Source organism: Protopterus annectens, chromosome 5.part0 (assembly GCF_019279795.1).
Source record: "Protopterus annectens isolate FY-2018-M chromosome 5.part0, PAN1.0, whole genome shotgun sequence".
Taxonomy (NCBI): domain Eukaryota; kingdom Metazoa; phylum Chordata; order Ceratodontiformes; family Protopteridae; genus Protopterus; species Protopterus annectens.
In genome coordinates, this window is record NC_056735.1 from 135,670,611 (window position 1) to 135,690,228 (window position 19,618).

The 19,618-nt window shown below is 41.4% G+C and overlaps 1 protein-coding gene across 2 annotated transcripts in view; it reads right to left on the reverse strand.

The window, feature by feature from the left end:
• Nucleotides 1-7,260: 7,260 nt before the first annotated feature.
• The window catches only part of TMEM131 (transmembrane protein 131), a 3,850,119-nt gene continuing 3,837,761 nt past the window's right edge, over nt 7,261-19,618 (reverse strand). For both annotated transcript variants that reach the window (XM_044072169.1, XM_044072168.1), the window contains exon 41: nt 7,261-8,281. In XM_044072169.1, the coding sequence (XP_043928104.1) occupies nt 8,021-8,281 (261 nt within the window). In that variant the 3' untranslated portion in view covers nt 7,261-8,020. The remainder of the gene's footprint in view (nt 8,282-19,618) is intronic.

The following is a 19,618-nucleotide window of genomic DNA, read 5'->3' on the forward strand; positions in this document are numbered from 1 at the left end:
GAGTACCAGCAATGGATGCTCTAGCACAAGCATGGCCAACAGGGCTACTTTATGCCTTTCCTCCAAATCCACTTCTCTCCAAAGTCATTCAAAAGCTTCTCAATTGGGGTCCAATGATACTGATTGCCCCATACTGGCCTCGTCAGGTATGGTTTCCTTACCTGAAGAAGCATCCGTGGACTTTAGACTAATTCGGACCTGCTAATTCATCAGTCGGGACATCAGCATCAGTCCCTTGATCTTTGAAGTTGACAGCTTGGCTCCTCCACTTCCGACTTTAGTCAGAAGTCACACATTAGACCGGAAGTTGTTCACATTTTATCTTGCCCACAAACCCACCACTAACAAATTGTACCTCAGTAAGTGGAAGAGGTTTGCTATCTGGGCTCAACTCAAGGGCTTAGACCCTATCACTGCTCCTATCCCAGAGGTTTTGAAATTCTTAACATCCCTGTTTAATCAAGGATCTTCTGTCTCTACTATTAAAGTCCAACTAGCTATCTCTAAATTCCACGAATCCATGGATCCTCCATTGATGAGCAGCAGACTATGCAAAACTTTCATTAAAGGTGCGGGCCTGTTAAGACCCCCAGTTTTTCATCCTGCCTCCGTGGGATCTTGATTTGGTGCTTCATTAACATCTTCCCCTTTCGAACCGGCTGCTACATGTGAGTTAAAATATCTGTCTTGGAAAACTGCCTTCTTAGTTGCAATTACTTCTGCAAGAAGAGTTTCAGAGCTTCAAGCCCTGTCTATTAAACCACCGTTTGATTTTCCACAAGGATAGAGTATCACTTAGGCCTAATCCATCCTTTGTCCCAAAGGTCTGTTCTAATCTCTGTCTCCAACAATCTCTAGAGCTACCAGTTTTCTTCCCAAAATTCTCCAATGAAGCAGAATACACTCTCCATAAATTGGATGTTCACAGGCAATTGCGCTTCTATTTAGACAGGACTCAGCAATTTCGTAAGTCAGACCAGTTGTTTGTGTCCTTCTCAGACAATAAATTGGGTAAAACCATCACAAAGCTACTATCTCCAAATGGATTAGAGATTGTATAACTCAGGCTTATTCTTCTTGAATAAGCAACTTACAACATCTATCAAAGCTCACTCTACCAGAGCTATGGCGACTTCTATAGCTTTTCATTCCAAGCTCGCTATATCGGAGATTTGTGCTGCGGCTACTTGGTCCAATCCGCACACTTTCATTTCCCACTATAAATTGGATGTGGCATCTAAAGGGAGCATCATTTGGTTCCACGGTACTCAGGAGTGTTTTGCAGTGAGCCACCCAGGATTCAGGTGCTAGGGCTGTCCCATCAGTCAGAATGATAGGATCACATAACATCTTTTAGTTATGTACTCACCATAACTTCAGATGTTTGGGATCCATCTTGCCTACATTCCTAATACCACCCTCCTTCCCCTGCCTTGGAGATCAGAAGAGATTGAGCGGTTTTGAGTTCTACTGTTTTATCTTGTTTCATCTGACGATGTTATATAAGCAGGGCGTGCATGTGTGCATGTATGCGGACAAACTAGATCTGGGGGACTGGTAGTGGTGCATCCTGGGATATAGTAAGCTCAGCCAATAAGAGACTTGGCTCTTTGCCATAACCCATCAGTCAGAATGTAGGCGAGATGGATCCCAAACATCTGAAGTTATGGTGAGTACATAACTAAAAGTTAACCAGGACTGCAACAGTGAATACACTCGAACATCTACATTTATGGTAAGTGTACACAACTGTGCTATGTTCTTCGTGTTTCACTGTTGCAGTCATCTCACTTGGGTTTTTTCCCAAAGCTGAGGATGGGTGGAGGCAGTCAAGAAGTATTAGGGCTGGCTAGCAGGCCTTGTAAGACTGCTGTGGCAAATCCAGCTCTGGATTTAGAAAAGACAGGTAAGTGGTAATGCTTGGTGAAGGTGTGTACAGAACTCCAGGTTCCAGCTTCCAGGATATCCCTGGTAGGGACTCCCCTGAAAAATGCTGTAAAGGTTGAGGTAGCCCTAGTTGAATGAGTTCTGATCCCCTGTGAGGTAGGTTTTCCATGGTGTTTGTAGCAGAAATGGATACAGTGCGCTATCCATTTGGAAATGGTTTGCTTTAAAATGGCCTTGCAATCTGCCCCTGTAGCAAAGCTGACTAGCAGCTGGTCAGATTTTCTAAAAGCCTTAGTCCTGTCAAGGTAGAACCTTGTAAACCATCTGTGCATGTCCAAGGAGGGCAGGATCCTTTCCCCTTTATTCTGAAGATTAGGGAAAAAGGTTGGTAAATGGTTGGATTGGTTTAAAGCCACATTGGATACCACCTTGGGCATAAATGATGGGTTAGTCCTGAGGGAAACCCCGTCAGCATGGAAAATAATGAAGGGTTCCACAGCCATTAGTGCCTATAACTCAGACACTCTTCTTGCTGAAGTATTGGCTAGAAGTAAGGCTATTTTCCAAGAGAGGAACTTTAACTCTGCTGTAGCAGCAGGCTCAAAAGGGTGACGCACTAAAAATGAAAATCTCTGTGAGGTATTTGCTTTCTACAGGCAAGACAATTGTTAACTTTTTCTGACATTGCTTAGAGCAAGAAAAAAGGATCCCCAATGGGGTACTTAGCTTTAGAAGACTTCAGGTTTGAAACTCGAAAAACGAAAATTTCAGGTAGTGGCTGACCAGCACTTGCAAACTGCTTCTGCTTCGGGCTTCCGCACGGCAAGAAAAGCTGATGTAATGGCATCGGCTGCATGTTTTGTACCTCTGATGACCTGATGTCATGGAAGAGATGACAGCATCCGACACAGGAATCCCAAGACACTGGTATTTGGGCCGACTGAGGGCTACCTGCAGGCAGATAACCCAAGTGTGATGACTGTAACAGTGAAACATGAACATATGTTAGTTTTTCCAGTGTCTTAATCCTTCTTAGGGAATTCCCGGAGTTTCTTGTTCACCTGTTTATGTACATTTTTTTTCTACTTTCTTTATTTGAATGGACACCAGAACTAGAAGCAGCCAAAGCCAGTGACTTTCTATATTTTACAAAAAACTTTTATGTTTCCCACTCTCCTTAATAGCGTTATTATTAGATGCTGTAAAGTGTGCTGCTCTTTCAATGTTTTCCACCGAATAATCCACAAGTTTAAATTGTTAATCTTTAAGGGAAATCTGGAAAAAAGAAATTAAGATAGCACACTTAACATTGTCTTTACAACTGGATTTCATGCAGAAGACTCACACCACCTATGAATGTCTAAATCATAAAAAAAAAAAAAAAATCTGCCTTGAAGACTAAAATCCACATCTAGATAAATTCCACGCATTGCAGCAGTGATTCTTTTGATGAATGCATACAACACGGACCACCTTACTGATCCTCTGCTTCTGAGATCACAGTATGCCTTTACAAATATTGAATGTACCAAAAAAGGATAGCAGTATACACAAATATATCCCAGACGACAAGCTGATCATTATACAGAACGTTACATGGTGCTGAGAGACATCATGCTACAGTTTTACAAACTTAACTGTGTGGGGAAGAAACTGAGATGTCGATCACTGCTGAAACAAAATCAATACTGTTCCAAAAATGCTTATTATGAAAGAGAAGTTCAAAGATGGAGTCATTGTATGCAACAGCTAAGGAATTTTGGAATGCTGCACCAAAACTTGAAGGTTGCCCAACTGCATATTAAATAAGTATCCTTACTATATAAAGAATGTAATATCAGTGGAATATTTGTGTGTCATGCACTGGTAAGCTTAAATTTAAAATACAGTCTCTATACCTTGATATACGCAAATTTCTCCAGCTGTACAAGAAGCTATAAAAATCAGACAATGAATTCCTGAGTTAGCAGTTGAACAAGACATAAATGCTGACCTTATTAAAGATTAACCATAATCCAGATTAGTTATACTTTTCTCTTTACCTCCTTTTCATCATTTCCTTTTCCACTCTCTATTTGTCTGCATATTTTCTCCCCAATTATATCCCCTCTCTTTAACTGCAACCTCTTGCTTATCTCTCTCTCCTAAATTGTGAATTTTCTAAAACTTCATACTTTAACTACTCATACTAATACATAAGATTCTTACCCCAATAAACTGTACATTTATATAACATAAAACTTGTACGACTGTTTTAATTACATTGTACATGTAAATAACCTTAACAAAAAACATTTATTACTGTTTAAAATTGTATTTGGTACCTTTGTATGTTGTATCAGTTAACTATATTTGTAAATACCTCTGCACCTGTATCTCATTTTGGAGCTTTTCTCCCTAGGCTTCCGATGAAAAGGGGTATGCTAGTCATCCCAGCCAGACCTTCCTGGTAATCAAATGTAAAATAAAATAAAATATATATATTTTTTATTAGATGAGGTTTATTCGTTTTTTTAAAACTAGCCATATGGTTACTGTTGTTAATAGTCATATATATGACATTTTATTACATAAGCTGTTATATCATTTATCATATTCCTTTTCTAGCACCTTAACTCTACAACTGTGGTCACCATCTTTATCTTGCAAATGGCCCATTCTTTCCTTTGTGAAAGGCAACTGCCGTGGAGGGTGAAATCATACAGTGGCCATGGGAAAGATTTTTAATTTTAATGCAGTGAGAACATGAACTTTGATGGGAAGAACTGCCCTACTTCAAAAAATCCACAAATCCACCGTCAGAACACACTTTATTACAGCAAAGCTTTTGGGTGAATAAACGCCCTTTCTCAATGCTAAAAACAGTATACAATACATACACCTCATTCAAATAAGAGCAAATGAGCATCATGTGACCACAGCCAACAAATCACATAACACTTAATTAAAACTTTTAAAAAGACACTCACTGTCCTGGGAGTACGGCAGTTCTTGATAAATAAGTATGATACAATGGTAACTGGAGAACACCAAGACAACTTAAAAAAAAAACATAAATCCACAGTCAGAACACTGTTACATTATTTCTCCGGATGTCTGACTTGTGCTCTGTAATGCGCTCCTTAAATTCTCTAACAGTCCTTCCTACATAAAATGATGCACATTTTTCGCAGGTGGCAAGATAGACCACATTCACACTATTACAAGTAGCCATACAGTAAAAATTAAACTGCTTATTAGATACCAGATGAACAAACCTGTCACTATCTTGCATGACAATATCATTACAACTGCATGCCATACATCCAAATATTCCACATTTCATTCCTATTTTGCCTTTTCCATCACTGGAAAACTGAAGGAGCACATTATAGAGCACAAGTAAGACATACGGAGAAATAATGGTAAAAATGCATTATCCTAGCACATTATATCCAAAGGTATAGATCATTCTTTTAGATTCAGGGTAATAGATAGTATACAAAAAGGGACAAGAGGAGGTGATTTAAATAACCATCTTGAAAATAAAGAGTATGAATGGATTATTAGGCAATGTGCAGACTCACCGGCTGGCCTTAATTTAGTAAGCATTAAACCTGTTTTAGTGAAAATACAACAGCAAAACCTATAGAAGTTTTATAAGTATGTCTTTTTAAAAGTTGTGTGTGTTATGTGATTTGTTGGCTGTAGTCACATGATGCTTATTTGCTCTTATTTAAATGTGGTGTATGTATTGCATACTGTTTTTAGCAATGAGAAAGTATGTTTACCTGAAAGTTTTGCTGTAACAGTGTTCTGACTGTGGGTTTGTGTTTTTTTTTAAGTTGTCTTGGTGTTTTCCAGTTATTATTGTATCATACTTATTTATCAAGAACTGCCATACTCCCAGGACAGTGAGTGTTCTGTGTTGCTGCAGGCACACCCCAAAGAGTTCCATGCATATCACCACTGAGTGACTGCCACCTCCTACTATGGCTCCCCACATCTTGTAAAGAAAAAAGGGATTAAAGCTTCAGTAGGGAGAAAGAAATCACAAACTTTCAACTGGGCAAGAGTGCGTTTTCACAGGGAGGCAAGCCACACATACCATGTTAAACATACTAAAGCCAGAGGTGTACAACCATAAAGGAAAAGCTAAAAAATCTTTGAATCAGTACAACTGCACAAACTATGCTAGCACTGCCTCTCAATGCAGCACAGCAGTCAGAGAGTTGCACAATGAGAAAGTGTACCCGATGAGTTGAAACCCTGTCTAGTTTACACTGAGCCAAGGAGAACGGAAGCTGCTGTTATTGCTTGTAACATTTACATCTGTTGGAACTTCTCATTCCAGCCTCCACTGCAGGATTTCACAGCAGTAGAAAACTCACACTCTTCTTAAGATGGATAACTGATGTCAGCTGCTCAATTAATGCACCTCCGGTTAGCTCCCATGGTTTCTAGTCCAGCTACATGAACCTGGGTCTCATGAGTCACAGTCTATGGGCCTATGCATGTGTTCTGTAGAAAGAACAGAAAATCTACTTAAAGTACAACTGCAATAAAAGCTACCATTAACTTCTGAAGGGGAATTGTCATGACCTTTATGTGTGTTACGTGCAGTTATGCTTGTGCATCCAAAAATGATTTTAGTGCATTTATAAAAGTTTCTGGAATTGCTGGACTGCTTTTTGTAGTCATAATTTATTTTGTACTGAAGTTCTTTTTCAGTGCCATTAACTCTAGTGATCTTTGCATGAAGTGCGCATTCATACACAGCCAGGCACCATGCAATATGAGAGGTCTACCCCACACGGTGATGCTGAGTATACCCTTGGATGCCTGTGCCGTGATGCACAGTCCTCTTTGATTCTCTACGACTGAGTACGTTTAAAAAGGAGTCTGTTTTAAGCGCTATACATGACAGACACATCCTTCATGTAAGTAATGCAGTAAGCCTACTTTGATGGGAGACATGACTGATGCAATTTTGTAAATTTAAAAGTAGGCTCATGTACTTCAGGTAATGCACATGCTACCTAAAATGCATCTGTTACATGTCCCTCATGCAGTACATGCATAGCTAAACTCAAAATTTAGATGTGCAAGTTCCTAAGGTGTGACACTTACAGTTTGCCTTAATCGCATGACGTCAAGTAAACTGTAGCTGGAAAAATGAAGTCTAAATATATTCCTGTAGAAGACTGCTCTCTGTCAGATTGCTTTTTACAAATATGAATAACTGAACCTGATTTTCCATGACAAAAAATACATGTCACATGACTTGGGCCTTTTCCAGTTTAATAAAAAACAAACTAACTTAAACCCCACATAAGTTAGACATTTAATACTTCATTTCTGAGTTTCACATAAAAATAAAGTAGGCTGCAAGAATGTTTTTAGAAAAACTTTTATTTGTCTTGAAGTACAACTTGAGTTGTATCTGAATAAGAAATGCAAAAGGGATCGTATTTTAACCTTTGCAAAATTAATCCTGAACCCTTCAGTTCTGAACATTTAAAATGAATGGAATTTTGCACCTTTCAAAATGCAAACAGCATATAAAAAGGTTGGGATGCAGCTTTTAGAGAGATGAAAACTTTTACCCACAGTCAGCTTTATTGTCTGGAAAATGGATAACATTGCTACATAAATGCAACAAGAACTCCCTGTTCCCCTTGCCATTGTTCCCAATGGTATATAACTAAGTGCTTTGAATGAAAATAAAAATAAAGTTGAGAACATAATGCTGGAAAATCATTTCTCCCATTTTTATAAACCATCTCCAATGTTGCAGTTTCAAGAACAGCATAAAACACAACAGTCTGCCATACAATGAATTCCCCCTTCTCCTTACAAAATAATGGTTTATGGCAAAGATCCTATATTTGAAAAAAAAAAATAAAACAAGCTTCTCCAGTCAATTACCCAATCACTCAAAATACTTTAACAGCAAACTGACTTGTTGCAGCAGTAACATCAAGTTTGTGCGACCCATATTCACAGAAATGACTTCATAACAGATTTTGCTAATTGTAGTTTAAACACTGGGAGTTATTTGAGGTGGTGATAAAAATGCTTGCTAGTTTTAAAAAGTCTGTTTTCCTGTGATACACTTTTGTTCAAATTGTTTTTGCTTTTGTCGCTGTGGTATTTACTTTTCAAGGGGGAAGTTTGATGCGCTGAACCAAGGATTAGAGCTCCTCCTTCTAACAGTTGGACTCCAGATTCTTCTGCAGATATCTTCAACCCTGTTACCCATAGGGTTTTCACTCCCTGCTAGTTCACTGGTGGAGAGGGTGCTTGCAGCAGATGAAGTGGCAAAAGGAAGTCCACTGTCAGCACTGTTGGACCAGATTGAATCATGAAAAGGAATGGTAGGAGACCACAGGCCAGTTGAGCTTCCAAGAAGAGACTGCAAAAGAGAAGAAACCATCCCTTAGGACTTGTGCATTTAAAATAAACAAGTTAATGAGCTCAATGATAGTTTTAGGAGTTTCATATGTTATGTTTTACAGTGGCAATGTTTCTTCCCTTCAAATATTGACAAAGTCTAATCTACTGATTATGGGTAAATATAATCCATTCTTCAGCAGTGCTCTGTGACAGTAAATCCAAAGATGGCAAACAATGAGCTTTTGCAAACACAACCACTTTCCCACACAGCATACATGATAATCTGCCAACAGAGCACCAGGTTCTCAGCAGTTTTTTGGTGGAAGAGAGCAAAGCATGCCCTACTCTAGAACAGGGTTGGAGAAAAGTGGCTCTCAAGACAGCATCCCAGAATAATTCACATTCCAGGTGGTAGCTGAAAAATGAAGGTATATGAGGAATTTCATATACATAGCCTTGAAGACCAACAGAAAAAAGAGTATCCCTAAATGCAGTTACTAAAGAAATGGCAGGAAAAAAATTAGTCAGTCCTATAATATAAAGCATCCTTACCAGCCATCCCTTAACACAAGTCAGTCAAGAATACAGTACACTTGATGCATGTTTAATTTTATTTCAACAGAAGTTTTAAACAGTTGAAGAAATGGGTGTAGTGTTTATCTTTTAACGTGTGATGGGGGCTGTTATAATCATTAAGGTATTTACCTTACAGACACAAGGTACAGAGTATGAATCTCACTTTGGAAGAGAAGTAGACTAGGCTTAAAATGGCCATTGGGGGTAGCTAGCGTAGTAATTACCTATTAATCTATGTGCTGCTTCTAATAAAAAGTGATGCAGGACCAATCAGGATATGAAATTATTATTGTAATATGCAGACAGAGAAAGCAATGCCAGTTTAATGAAGTGGTTCATTTAAAACCAATTAAAATCCTCAGAAAACTAAAAAAAGCAGTAAGCCCTCAGTGAAGCTCCTGGATCATATACCAGCCAAGTCATACTTCCAAAGCAAGTATAAGAAAGCATAAGTAATCATCACCATTTCCAGCAACAAATTCTAAGGCATGGAGTACTTTGTAGAGGAAATATGGATGAAGCTATTTAAGGAAGTATTACTTCTGCTTTAATAATAGCTTAGGGACATTTAATACAATACCCATGAAATGTGACTTTGGAAAGCCTGCTTGTTTCTTGTAGTATCACTATTACATTAGATAAACAAGCTGCAATGATGTACTAAAAAATTAGACATCACAAAGCAGTTTGTTAGGTATGTGTGTTCTCCAAGGCTGCAGTTCCAGAGTTTCTAAACAAATTCAGAACAAATGAAACAACATATAACTGATATAACTACCTGCCCCTCACCCTGTGCTGCCATCTCTTTAAAAGGACAAATACTTTCTAACATTTTATTTTCCCAGCAGTGCACTTTTCTCTCTAGCAATTCATCTTTACACTGATTATACATTATATATATATATATATATATACATATATATATATATATATATATATATATATATATATATATAAAGCATGACTTAGCTGTAAACTCCCCCTCTGTAGCATTCCCACCCTATTATGATTTCTTTGCACACACCATGCCAACAGTGAATTACATTTTCTGATACTTTCTTGAGCAATCTGCCAAACTTATCCTTACATAAACTTGCCCACCGCATTTTAAGATACCTGACACGCTTGTTCTTTCTCCACCTATTAGGGTCATAACCCCATGGTGTTTCTTGGAATTCACAGCTCTTCTAAAGTGCACTGTTATTTACAGCAGCTTTCTTTTCCTCACATGGGACCAGACACACACATAGCCTTTGGGAATTACACAACTATTTTACTTTTGTAATTTCACAATGAAAAAAAAAACAATGGCAGAGACAGAAACAGTCTGACCCAAGAAGGAATATGATTCCTGTTGTTTTCAAAAATCTGATTTAAGCATATTTTGCAGCAGCAAAAGAAAATGCTCACTGTGGTGTGTTTTCAGCATGATAAAAAAAAAATCAGAAAGTGTAACTGGATTTCAGATAGTCTGCCCAAAGACTCTCAGAGCTAGTAGTCATTTGTTTATATCACAAAAAAAATGGCATTTTAACAGGGGTGTGTACACTTTTTATATCCACTGTATGTACTTACCATAAAGTTCCATCTGTGTCATCTGTCTTCATTTTATCCTTGACAGATGGGTTTTATTCTGATATCGGAAATGACTCGGCCATCACTACAGGTCGCGGCACCCAAAAACTCTCAAGATTCACCTCTACCCACAATCCCTTTCTCTCCATTTCCTCTGATCGAGTTTGCAGAAAAGCATTTATAAACATATATATATATATATATATATATATATATATATATATATATATATATATTATATTTACATTTATAGAAGGAAGCCATATCTACTGTGCTTGAATAAACATAATACTTAAAGATGTATGATCCAATCCACCAAAAAATCTTTTGAGCATGGGGGATGGTGGGAGGGAAGTCAAAGATAAATGAAGATAGACAACACAGATGGAACGTTAAAGTACATAACGTCTTTATCTGATGTTGTCAATCTTCATTTTATCCTTGACAGATGGGATAGAGTCCCTAGCTACCTAAAATCCTGGGTGGTCTCATGGAAGGATATTCCTGAGCACCACCAAGCCAAAGGATGATCTTCCCGTACAGTCCAATTTGTAATGAATAATCAAGGTAAGGGGAGAAGCCCAAGTAGCTGCTGCACATATATCATCCATTGAAGCTCTAGACTGGAAAACTGCTGAGGTGGCTATAGATCTTGTAGATTGTGCTTTCACAGGCTTAGGCATTGTTAATTTATTCTTATTATAAATAAATGAAATGCAGTCCTTCAGCCAGAGTTACCTTGTTGACTGCCTTACCCAACTTTGCACTGGAAAGGGAAACAAACAGTTGATATGATTTTCGAATGTCTTTTGTTCTCTGAAGATAGAAACACAATTGTCTATGAACATCAAATAAATGTAAGGCATGTTCCCCTTTGTTGGAGTAATTTGTGAAGAAAACCGGTAGATTAATGGTGTAATTGATGTTAGCCTCTAATACTACCTTGGGTAGAAAGGAGGAGTTTGTTTGTAAAGAGACTACTCCTTGTGAAAAATCAGATAAGGGGGTTCAGACAATGCCTGGATCTCGGAAACCCTTCTGGTGGAGGTAATGGCTACCAGAAACTGTCTTCCAAGATAAAAACTTCAGGTCACATTGTGCAGAGGGATCAAAGGGAGAATGCATCACAGCCTGTAACACTAAGTTCAGATCCCAAGGAAGAGTGGGATCTTTGAAAGGGTTTTTTTAACAAAAGTGTGCCTCTTAGGAATGATTTATAAAGTTTATGATTGGCTAAAGAATGTTCTTCTATACCATTGTGAAAATTAGAAATTGCAGCTAACTGTAATCTGATGGTGGAAGGGGAAGCTCTAGCATTGAAAAGAGAGGCTAAAAAGTCTAAGATATGCTCTATAGAAGCTGAAAAGGGGTTTATTTGTTTTTCATGGGCCTAAATGGTAAATTTCTTCCATTTACTTCTTCTTTCGTCTTTTCCCAGTTAGGGGTCGCCACAGTGGATCACTTGTCTGCTCATGACTGGCAGTGGAGTTTTACAGTGTTGAGTTGCCAGCCCGGCGCCCAGCCTTCCACAGAAGGCGCACACACACACACACACACACACACACACACACACACCTAGGGCCAATTTAGAGTGTCCAGTCCACCTACTGTATGTCTTTGGGATGTGGGTGGAAACCAGAGCACCCGGAGGAATCCCACATGACCACAGGGAGGACATGCAGACTCTGCACAGAAGGCACCCCAGCCGAAGATTGAACCAGAGAACCTCTTACTGTGAGGCGGCAACGCTAACTGCTGCACCACCGTGGCTGCCCCACTAGAGTACAGTTTTTGAGTGGAAGGTTTATGAGCAGACAACAAAATGTGGTGTACCAGACAGGAAATATTAGGACACCTGGCAACTAATGGAATTGGAGGAACCACTCTGTCAGCCGGAGTTTCAGAATGCCTGGGTAAACAAGACCATCTGTATGTGACAGAAGTTCTGGAACCAGGTCCAGAGTCCAAGGTTGTCAAATCAGATAAAGCCAAAGGAAGGTAAACCAAATCTGTCAAAGCCAAAAGGGTGCAATGAGGATTACTGTGCTTTTCAACCTGAGCGTTTTCTGTAAAAATTTTGGAATTAGAGGAATTGGTAGAAAGGCATACAGAAGACTGGGAGTCCCAACTGTGGAGGACAGTGTCTCTGGGTGAGTTCTCAAGAGGGGGATTCAGGGCAAAATAAATGCTGCACTTGTTGTTTAGGGGAGAAGCAAACAGGTTGCAGCATGGTTGACCCCAATGACAGAAGATCATTTTTATCACTTCTGGATTGAGAGACCATTCGTGAGGCTGAAGGATGCATCTGCTCAGCTTGTCTGCAATCACACTGGAACTCCTCAGAATGTGCACTGCTATTAGAAAGAGTTTGGAAGAGATCACCCACTGCCACACTCTGAGGGCTTCTCGACAAACGGGGGTAAGACTTGGTTCCTCCCTGTTTGTTGATGTACCAAGCCACTGACATATTGTCTGTCTGAATTGCAATGGTCCCCCTGAGGAAGAGCTGTATGAAAGACCTGCAATGGAAGAAGTACCACTCTTAGCTCCAGGACACTGATGTGCAGGTTGGCCTCTAATGGGGACCAAGTGCCTTGGACTGTCGCCCAGATAATGTCCTCCCCCACCCCATCTGGGAGGTGTCTTGTGTGGCCGTGGGCTCTGGAAGAACAAAGGGACATCCATTGAGGACTTGTTCAGTGTGTATCCACCAAAGAAGATCCATCTTGCAACAACTGGTGATCAGGATTAGGTCCGACAAGGGTTGGTGAAAGATAGACCACTGGGAAGTTAGTAGTCATTGCAGAATTCTGATATGAAACCTGGCTAAAGATACTAGAGTTATTGATGCTGCTACCGACCCTACAGCTTGCAAAACTAGTCGGGCAGGAACCCTCTTTCGGCGGAGTATCTTTTGAACCGGTACCATTATTCTCTGAAGTCTTTCTGGAGGAAGGGATGCTATAGCTGTTTGAGTATTTATTACAGCACCTATGAATTTTAAAATTTGCATTGGCATTAAATGTGATTTGCTGATATTTCTCATAATCCCCAGATGGGCGCAGACATCAAGAGTGTAATCTCTGGTTGCTATTAATGGATGCCTGGTCAAAGCGATTATGAGTCAGTCGTCCAAGTATGGAAACACCCAGAATCCTTGCAATCTCAAGTGAGCTGCTACTACTGCCATGCATTTGGTGAACACCCTGGGGGCTGTGGTGAGACCAAAAGGCAGTACTCTGAACTGGTAATGACTGGCGACCAGCCAGAAGTGGAGGAATTTCCTGGAGCATTTGTCCATTTTTGTGTGGTAATATACATCCTGGAGATTTATTGAGCACATCCAGCTGTCTTTCTTCAGAAAGGGAAGAACTGACTGTACCATGTCCATCCGGAACTTTGTTTGCCAAACCGAATTGTTCAGCAAACTGAGATCCAAAATCGGTCTCCAGTCCCCTGTCTTTTTTTGACACTAAAAAGAATCTTGAATAGGTTCCGGATCCTTCCTGGTCTGGCAAGACTTCTTGGGTGACTCTTTTGTCCAGCAGTTTTTGAATTTCTTGCACTGCTGAATCCCTCTGATTGGGTAACATCAGGGATTTTCTTGTGTACAGGGGGAGGATGAGAAAAGGGAATGATATAGCCTCTGGATATGAACTGTTGCACCCAAGGATCTGTTATATTTAGCCAGGCGTCCCCCGACTTCCTCCAGAGGAAGACAATCAGGCCTTCCTTCAGGAGTGCTGAAAGGGCTTCCCTGGGAAGGAATCCCTAAAGCCCTGGTTTGCGGACCACCTTAGCCACAAGGATAGCATCTTCTGTTTTGCCCCCCCTCTGCCCCTGGGGGAACTCTCTCCATGTGTGTCTTGGAAAGGCCCTTGGGATTTTTTTCAACCACATTTTTCCAACACTCCTCTGGTTCCTAGAAAATGACCTTTGTGGGGGTGGAGAAACATACGCCAACAGCAGAAAGGGTCTTAACATCCTTCTCACACTTGGATAAAGTCTCTTTCACTTTAGGGCCAAACAAGGATATTCCATCAAAAGCAGCATTGATGAAAGAAGAATTGAATGGTTCTGCAAAGTCATATAAATGCATCCAGGTGTGTCTCCTTATGGCTACAGCTGTAACTGCTGCTCTGGAAGTCCCTTCGGCTATATGTGCAATTAGCCTCATGGACAAATTAGACACAGACTCCCAGGCTGGCTAGCTGGAAAACCACTTTCTCTTGAACTCCCTCAGCTTCAGCTCCCACCAGGGTGTCCTACAATTCCTTAATCAAATCCCACTGGGAGTCTGGTGAAATGTGCCAATAAGTTCAAGGACCTTATAGTGAAGGTTGAAGAAGTGCAGAGTCGCTTCCCAAATCCACCCATAGCCCAACACTCCCTGTTTGGTGGATGGACAGAGGACCTCAGCAATTTCCTTTTTAGTAGTGGCCACTATGACGATGGCATCCACATGTAATCCCTTGGCCTATAACTGCTTATCCTCAGGGGCAGATAGTATTTTATCAGGTCTTTTAGGGATGGGCTTGATGGTGTCTGGAGCCTTCCACACCCACTATGAAAGCAACTGAATGAGTTCATCAGCGGGTGGGGGTCACCAAAGAGGTAGATGGGTGGGAGCCGAAAGTCTGCAGATAAACAGATTCCTCAGAGGAAGGGTTCTGGGACTTCCAGCCACCCTTCTGTTTTAAAATGTCTAAGATGTCTCCAAATGAGACATCTGCAGGAGGTGACCATGGGGACACCTGTCCTTCATGAAAATCTGTGTTCTCTATAACTGATTCCTGGGGGGAATCCAAGTGCTTCCTCTTGCGCTTCTTCTTCTTCTGAGGGACCTCCTCAGGGGGATACTCTGAGGAGGTATCAGAAGATGACAGAAGGTGGGCCTGAGAAATCTGAGACTTCAGCACCCGCCGTCCCAGTGGAGAGGTGGGAGGAATAATTGAGCTAGGGGGAGGGGGTACCTGTTCCGAGGGGAAAGGTGCTGGCTGAGTCACTGTAAGTGAGAGGGCCCTCTCCATAGCCTCAAAGGTCACCCCCCCAAAAGAGAGAAGGGAGCCCGGAACCAAGATAGACTGTCTGGGGACTAGAGTCACTCCCCACTCCGAAGAACCGACCCTCAAGAGAGAAGCCAGTGTCAAACTAACTCCAGCCAAAGCTCAGAGGAACAGGGACAGCTCCAAAAAACCTGGAGTCGAGACCTGCCCCCTGGAACCAACAAGGTAGCTACGGTTCCAGGAGTGCTCTGGTTCCGTAGCCAATGAAGAGCTCAGGGTAACTACTGGTTCTGAAGAAACGAATAACTCTGGAGCCTGTACAGTCAAGGCTGGGATATCTGGAACAGATGACTCTAAGACCTCAGAGGAAGTTAGAGGAGGAGTTGTTAATGGGGTAAAGGATGTTTCGGTGCCAAGACCCGAGGGGGTTATAAATGAAACTGGGCCTGAAAGTCCTCTAGCCTCTCCACATCAAATTCAGAAAAACTTTTGGTGGAGTAGACCGATGAAGTAGAAGGGGACTTGGGCCTCTGCACAAAAACTTCTTGGAGTTCCCCAGCAAAAGAATCAATAGAAGGTGATAGGTAGTTCCAGGCAATATGTCCTTGGGGGTCTATATTAGAACACCGAACTTTCAAAATTTCGAGTGTTCTAATATCGAACCCTATTAATTGAAAATTTCAAACATTGAACATACAGAAAGTACAGTTGTGTACCTACCATAAATGTAGATGTTCGAGTGTATTCACTGTTGCAGTCATTACACTTGGGTTATCCTGCTGGCAGGCTACCCGCAGTCGGCCTGAATTCCAAAGTCCTGGTCCTGTGTCGGTTGTTGTCGCCTCTTCCCTGACGTCAGTGCACCAGGGGTATAAAAGATGCAGTCAACGCCATTTTCTTTAGTTTTTTTTGCCCCCAAAAATGGTAGGCTAAAAAATTCTGATCATAAAAAAGCATGCACATAAACTTCATCTACAAGCAAATACACCACATAGGATGTATAGAATAGAGAAGTACAGATAAGTCCTAGCAATGAAAGGGGGATGGTGGGAGGGTAACCTGGGCTGCAACAGTGAATACACTCGAACATCTACATTTATGGTAGGTACACAACTGTACTATGTTCATCGTGTTTCACTGTTGCAGTCATTACACTTGGGTTGAATCCCAAAGCTGAGGTTGGGTGGCTGGGCCTAAATAGAATTAGGAGTGGCTATGAGGCCCTGCAGAACTGCAGTGGCAAAGCCTGCTCTGGATTTAGAGTAAAGAGGTAAGTGGTATGCTTTGTGAAAGTGTGCACTGAAGTCCAGGTAGCAGCCTCGAAAATGTCCTTGGTTGGTACTCCTCTGAGAAAGGCTGCTGAAGTGGCTGCTGCTCTGGTAGAATGTGGCCTAATGCCCTTAGGCACTGATTTGCCATGTTGTGAATAGCATAAATGAATGCAGTGGCCTATCCATTTTGAAATAGTCTGCTTTGAAATAGCTTTCCCTTGCGATCCTGCAGCATATGCCACTAAGAGTTGCTCAGTCTTTCTGAAAGCTTTAGTCTTGTCCAAGTAAAAGCGTAGCTGTCTGTGTATGTCCAAAGAATGCAGAAATCTCTCCCCCTTATTCTGCGGGTTTGGATAAAAGGTAGGTAAATGTATGGTTTGGTTAAGGGCCACACTGGACACTACCTTAGGTTTGTCCTTAGAGAAACCCTGTCCGGATGGAAAATAAAAGGTTCCACAGCCATTAGTGCCTGTAATTCTGAGACTCTTCTTGCTGAAGTTATTGCTAGGAGAAGAGCTGTTTCCCAGGATAAGTATTGTATCTCCACTGTACTGGCTGGCTGAAAAGGAGGTAATGTGAGATTTTCCAAGACAAATTGAGGTCCCATGCAGGTACTGGAGCTCTCCTTGGAGGTCTTATGTTTTTGGCCCCTCTGAGATACTGCCTTAGCAGTGGATGAGAGAAAATAAGTGGGTCCGTATTGTAATGAGCTGAAATGGCAGAGGCATGGATCTTAATTGATGAGAAGGATAGGCCTTTGTCCAGCATCTCAGTTAGGTATTGTAAAATCTGAGGAATATTTGGAACAAACATGTCAATTCCTTGTGCCTGGTTCCAAGCACAGAATTTCTTCCATTTTTCTGCATAAGATTTTCTGGCGCTGGGCCTCCTGGCCTCCAAAATAACATCCATAACTGCTTTAGAGAGAGGTGTGTTCTGAATGGTTACATTATCCGCCAAGCAGCCAGACTTAGGGTTCTGAGTTGGCTGTGTAGGATCTTATTGTTTTGTTGGGTCAGCAAATGAGGAATTTGAGGTAATGTCCAGGCTGGGCCTTGATACAAGCTCTTTAGGGTTGGGTACCAGTGCTGGCGTGGCCAGTCTGGAGCAATCAGGATCATTTTTGGCTTCACTTGTCTGACCTTTAGGAGTACCTTGGGGAGGAGAGGCAGAGGAGGGAAAGCATATACTGAGAGGGCTTTCCAGCTGAATGAAAGGGCGTCCACTTTCCATGCTTGCTCGTGATGTCCGAGTACAGAATCTTTGTAGCTGGCAGTTGTGAGGGGAGGCAAATAGATCTATGTCTGGGCATCCCCATTTCCCTGTTATCATTCTGAAGATTTGTGGATCTAGTTTCCACTCGGTGAGGATCCATGAGGTTTCTGCTTAGTTAGTCTCCCAAGGTATTTGTCCTTCCTGGCAGGAATTGTGCTTGCAGGTGTACTTAATAAGTCAATGCTGTGTTCCACAAAGTCATGGCTTGTCTGCAGAGGGGGTAGGAATGTGTGCCTCCTTGCTTGTTTATGTACCACATGACTGTAGTATTGTTTGTCTTTATCAGCAGTTGTCCTGGATGAAGTAGGTCCTTGAAGGCTATCAGTGCATTCTGTACAGCTAGCATCTCTTTTTGATTGATATGAAGATGCATTTGGCTTGTGGGCCATGTGCCCTGAATACATTTTCCTGCCATGTGTGCCCCCCAGGCATAATCTGATGCATCTGTTGTTAATGTCTGCCTGGCTGTGGGTAAAGCGAATGGCTGTCCCTTGTTGTAGTGACAAGCCTGTGCCCACCATCGAAACTCCTGTTGCAGGCAGGGAATGAGAGTAATTAATGTTTCCAGGCTGTGGCAATGTTGAGTCCAAACACTTTTTAGATACCATTGTAGTTTCCTCATATGCAGTCTTGCATATGGAATTAGTAGAATGCAGGATGTCATGTAGCCCAGAGCCTGCAGAATTTTTCTTGCAGATAACTGGGTCTTTGTTGCCATGTTTTCGAAGTAAGAAGTCAGTTGCCTTTGTTTGTCTGGTGTGAGATAAGCCATCTGGGCAGTTGTATTTAAGCTTGCACCCAGGAATATTATCTCTTGAGAGGGTACTAGTTTTGATTTCTTTTCGTTTACTGTGTACCCTAGGCAGATTAGCAATCTTTTTACAAATGCCAGATGCTTTAGTAGAATGTCTTTGGTCTCTGCTTGAATAAGGCAGTCGTCCAAGTAGGGAAATATTTGAATTCCTCTGTCTGCAAAATGCAATTACTGGTGCAGGCATTTTGTGAAGACCCTGGGCGCAGCAGATAAGCCAAAGGGCAGTGCAGAGAATTGGTAGTGCATTGAGCCAGCTATGAATTTGAGGTATCTTCTGCAAGATTGTCTGATTGGGACATGCAGGTATGCCTCTTTGAGGTCCAAAGTTACAAGCCAAGCCTTCTTGCCAGCATGGGCAGAAACTGCTGCAGAGTCAACATTTTGAATTTTGGAACGTCCAAAAAAGTGTTTAGAATAGACAGGTCCAGAATTGGTCTCCAGGCTTTGTCCTTTCTTGGTACTAAGAAAAGTCTTGAGTAAAATCCTTGTCCCTGCTCTTTTTGTGGCACTGGCTGAATAGCCCTCATGTCCATGAGAGATGAAACTTGTTTTTGTGCCTCTGCCCATTGATTGTGTGGCAGGTCTGGCATACCTTTTGCCTTTGGAAGGGTGTGAAAGTTGAACCTGTGGCCCTGAGAGACTATATTTAAGACCCATTTGTCCTGGGTGATCCTGTGCCATTTTTTTGAAAAAAGTGCTAACTTTCCCCCTAAGGGAGCTGCCAAAAGTTAAGTGCTTGGCATTTGCAGATGGAAGTCAGTGGGACTGTTTCCTATAAGGCTGTGACTTGTCTTCTCTGCTTTTAGAGGTAGAAGCACCCCATTGTTTGAGCCTGTATG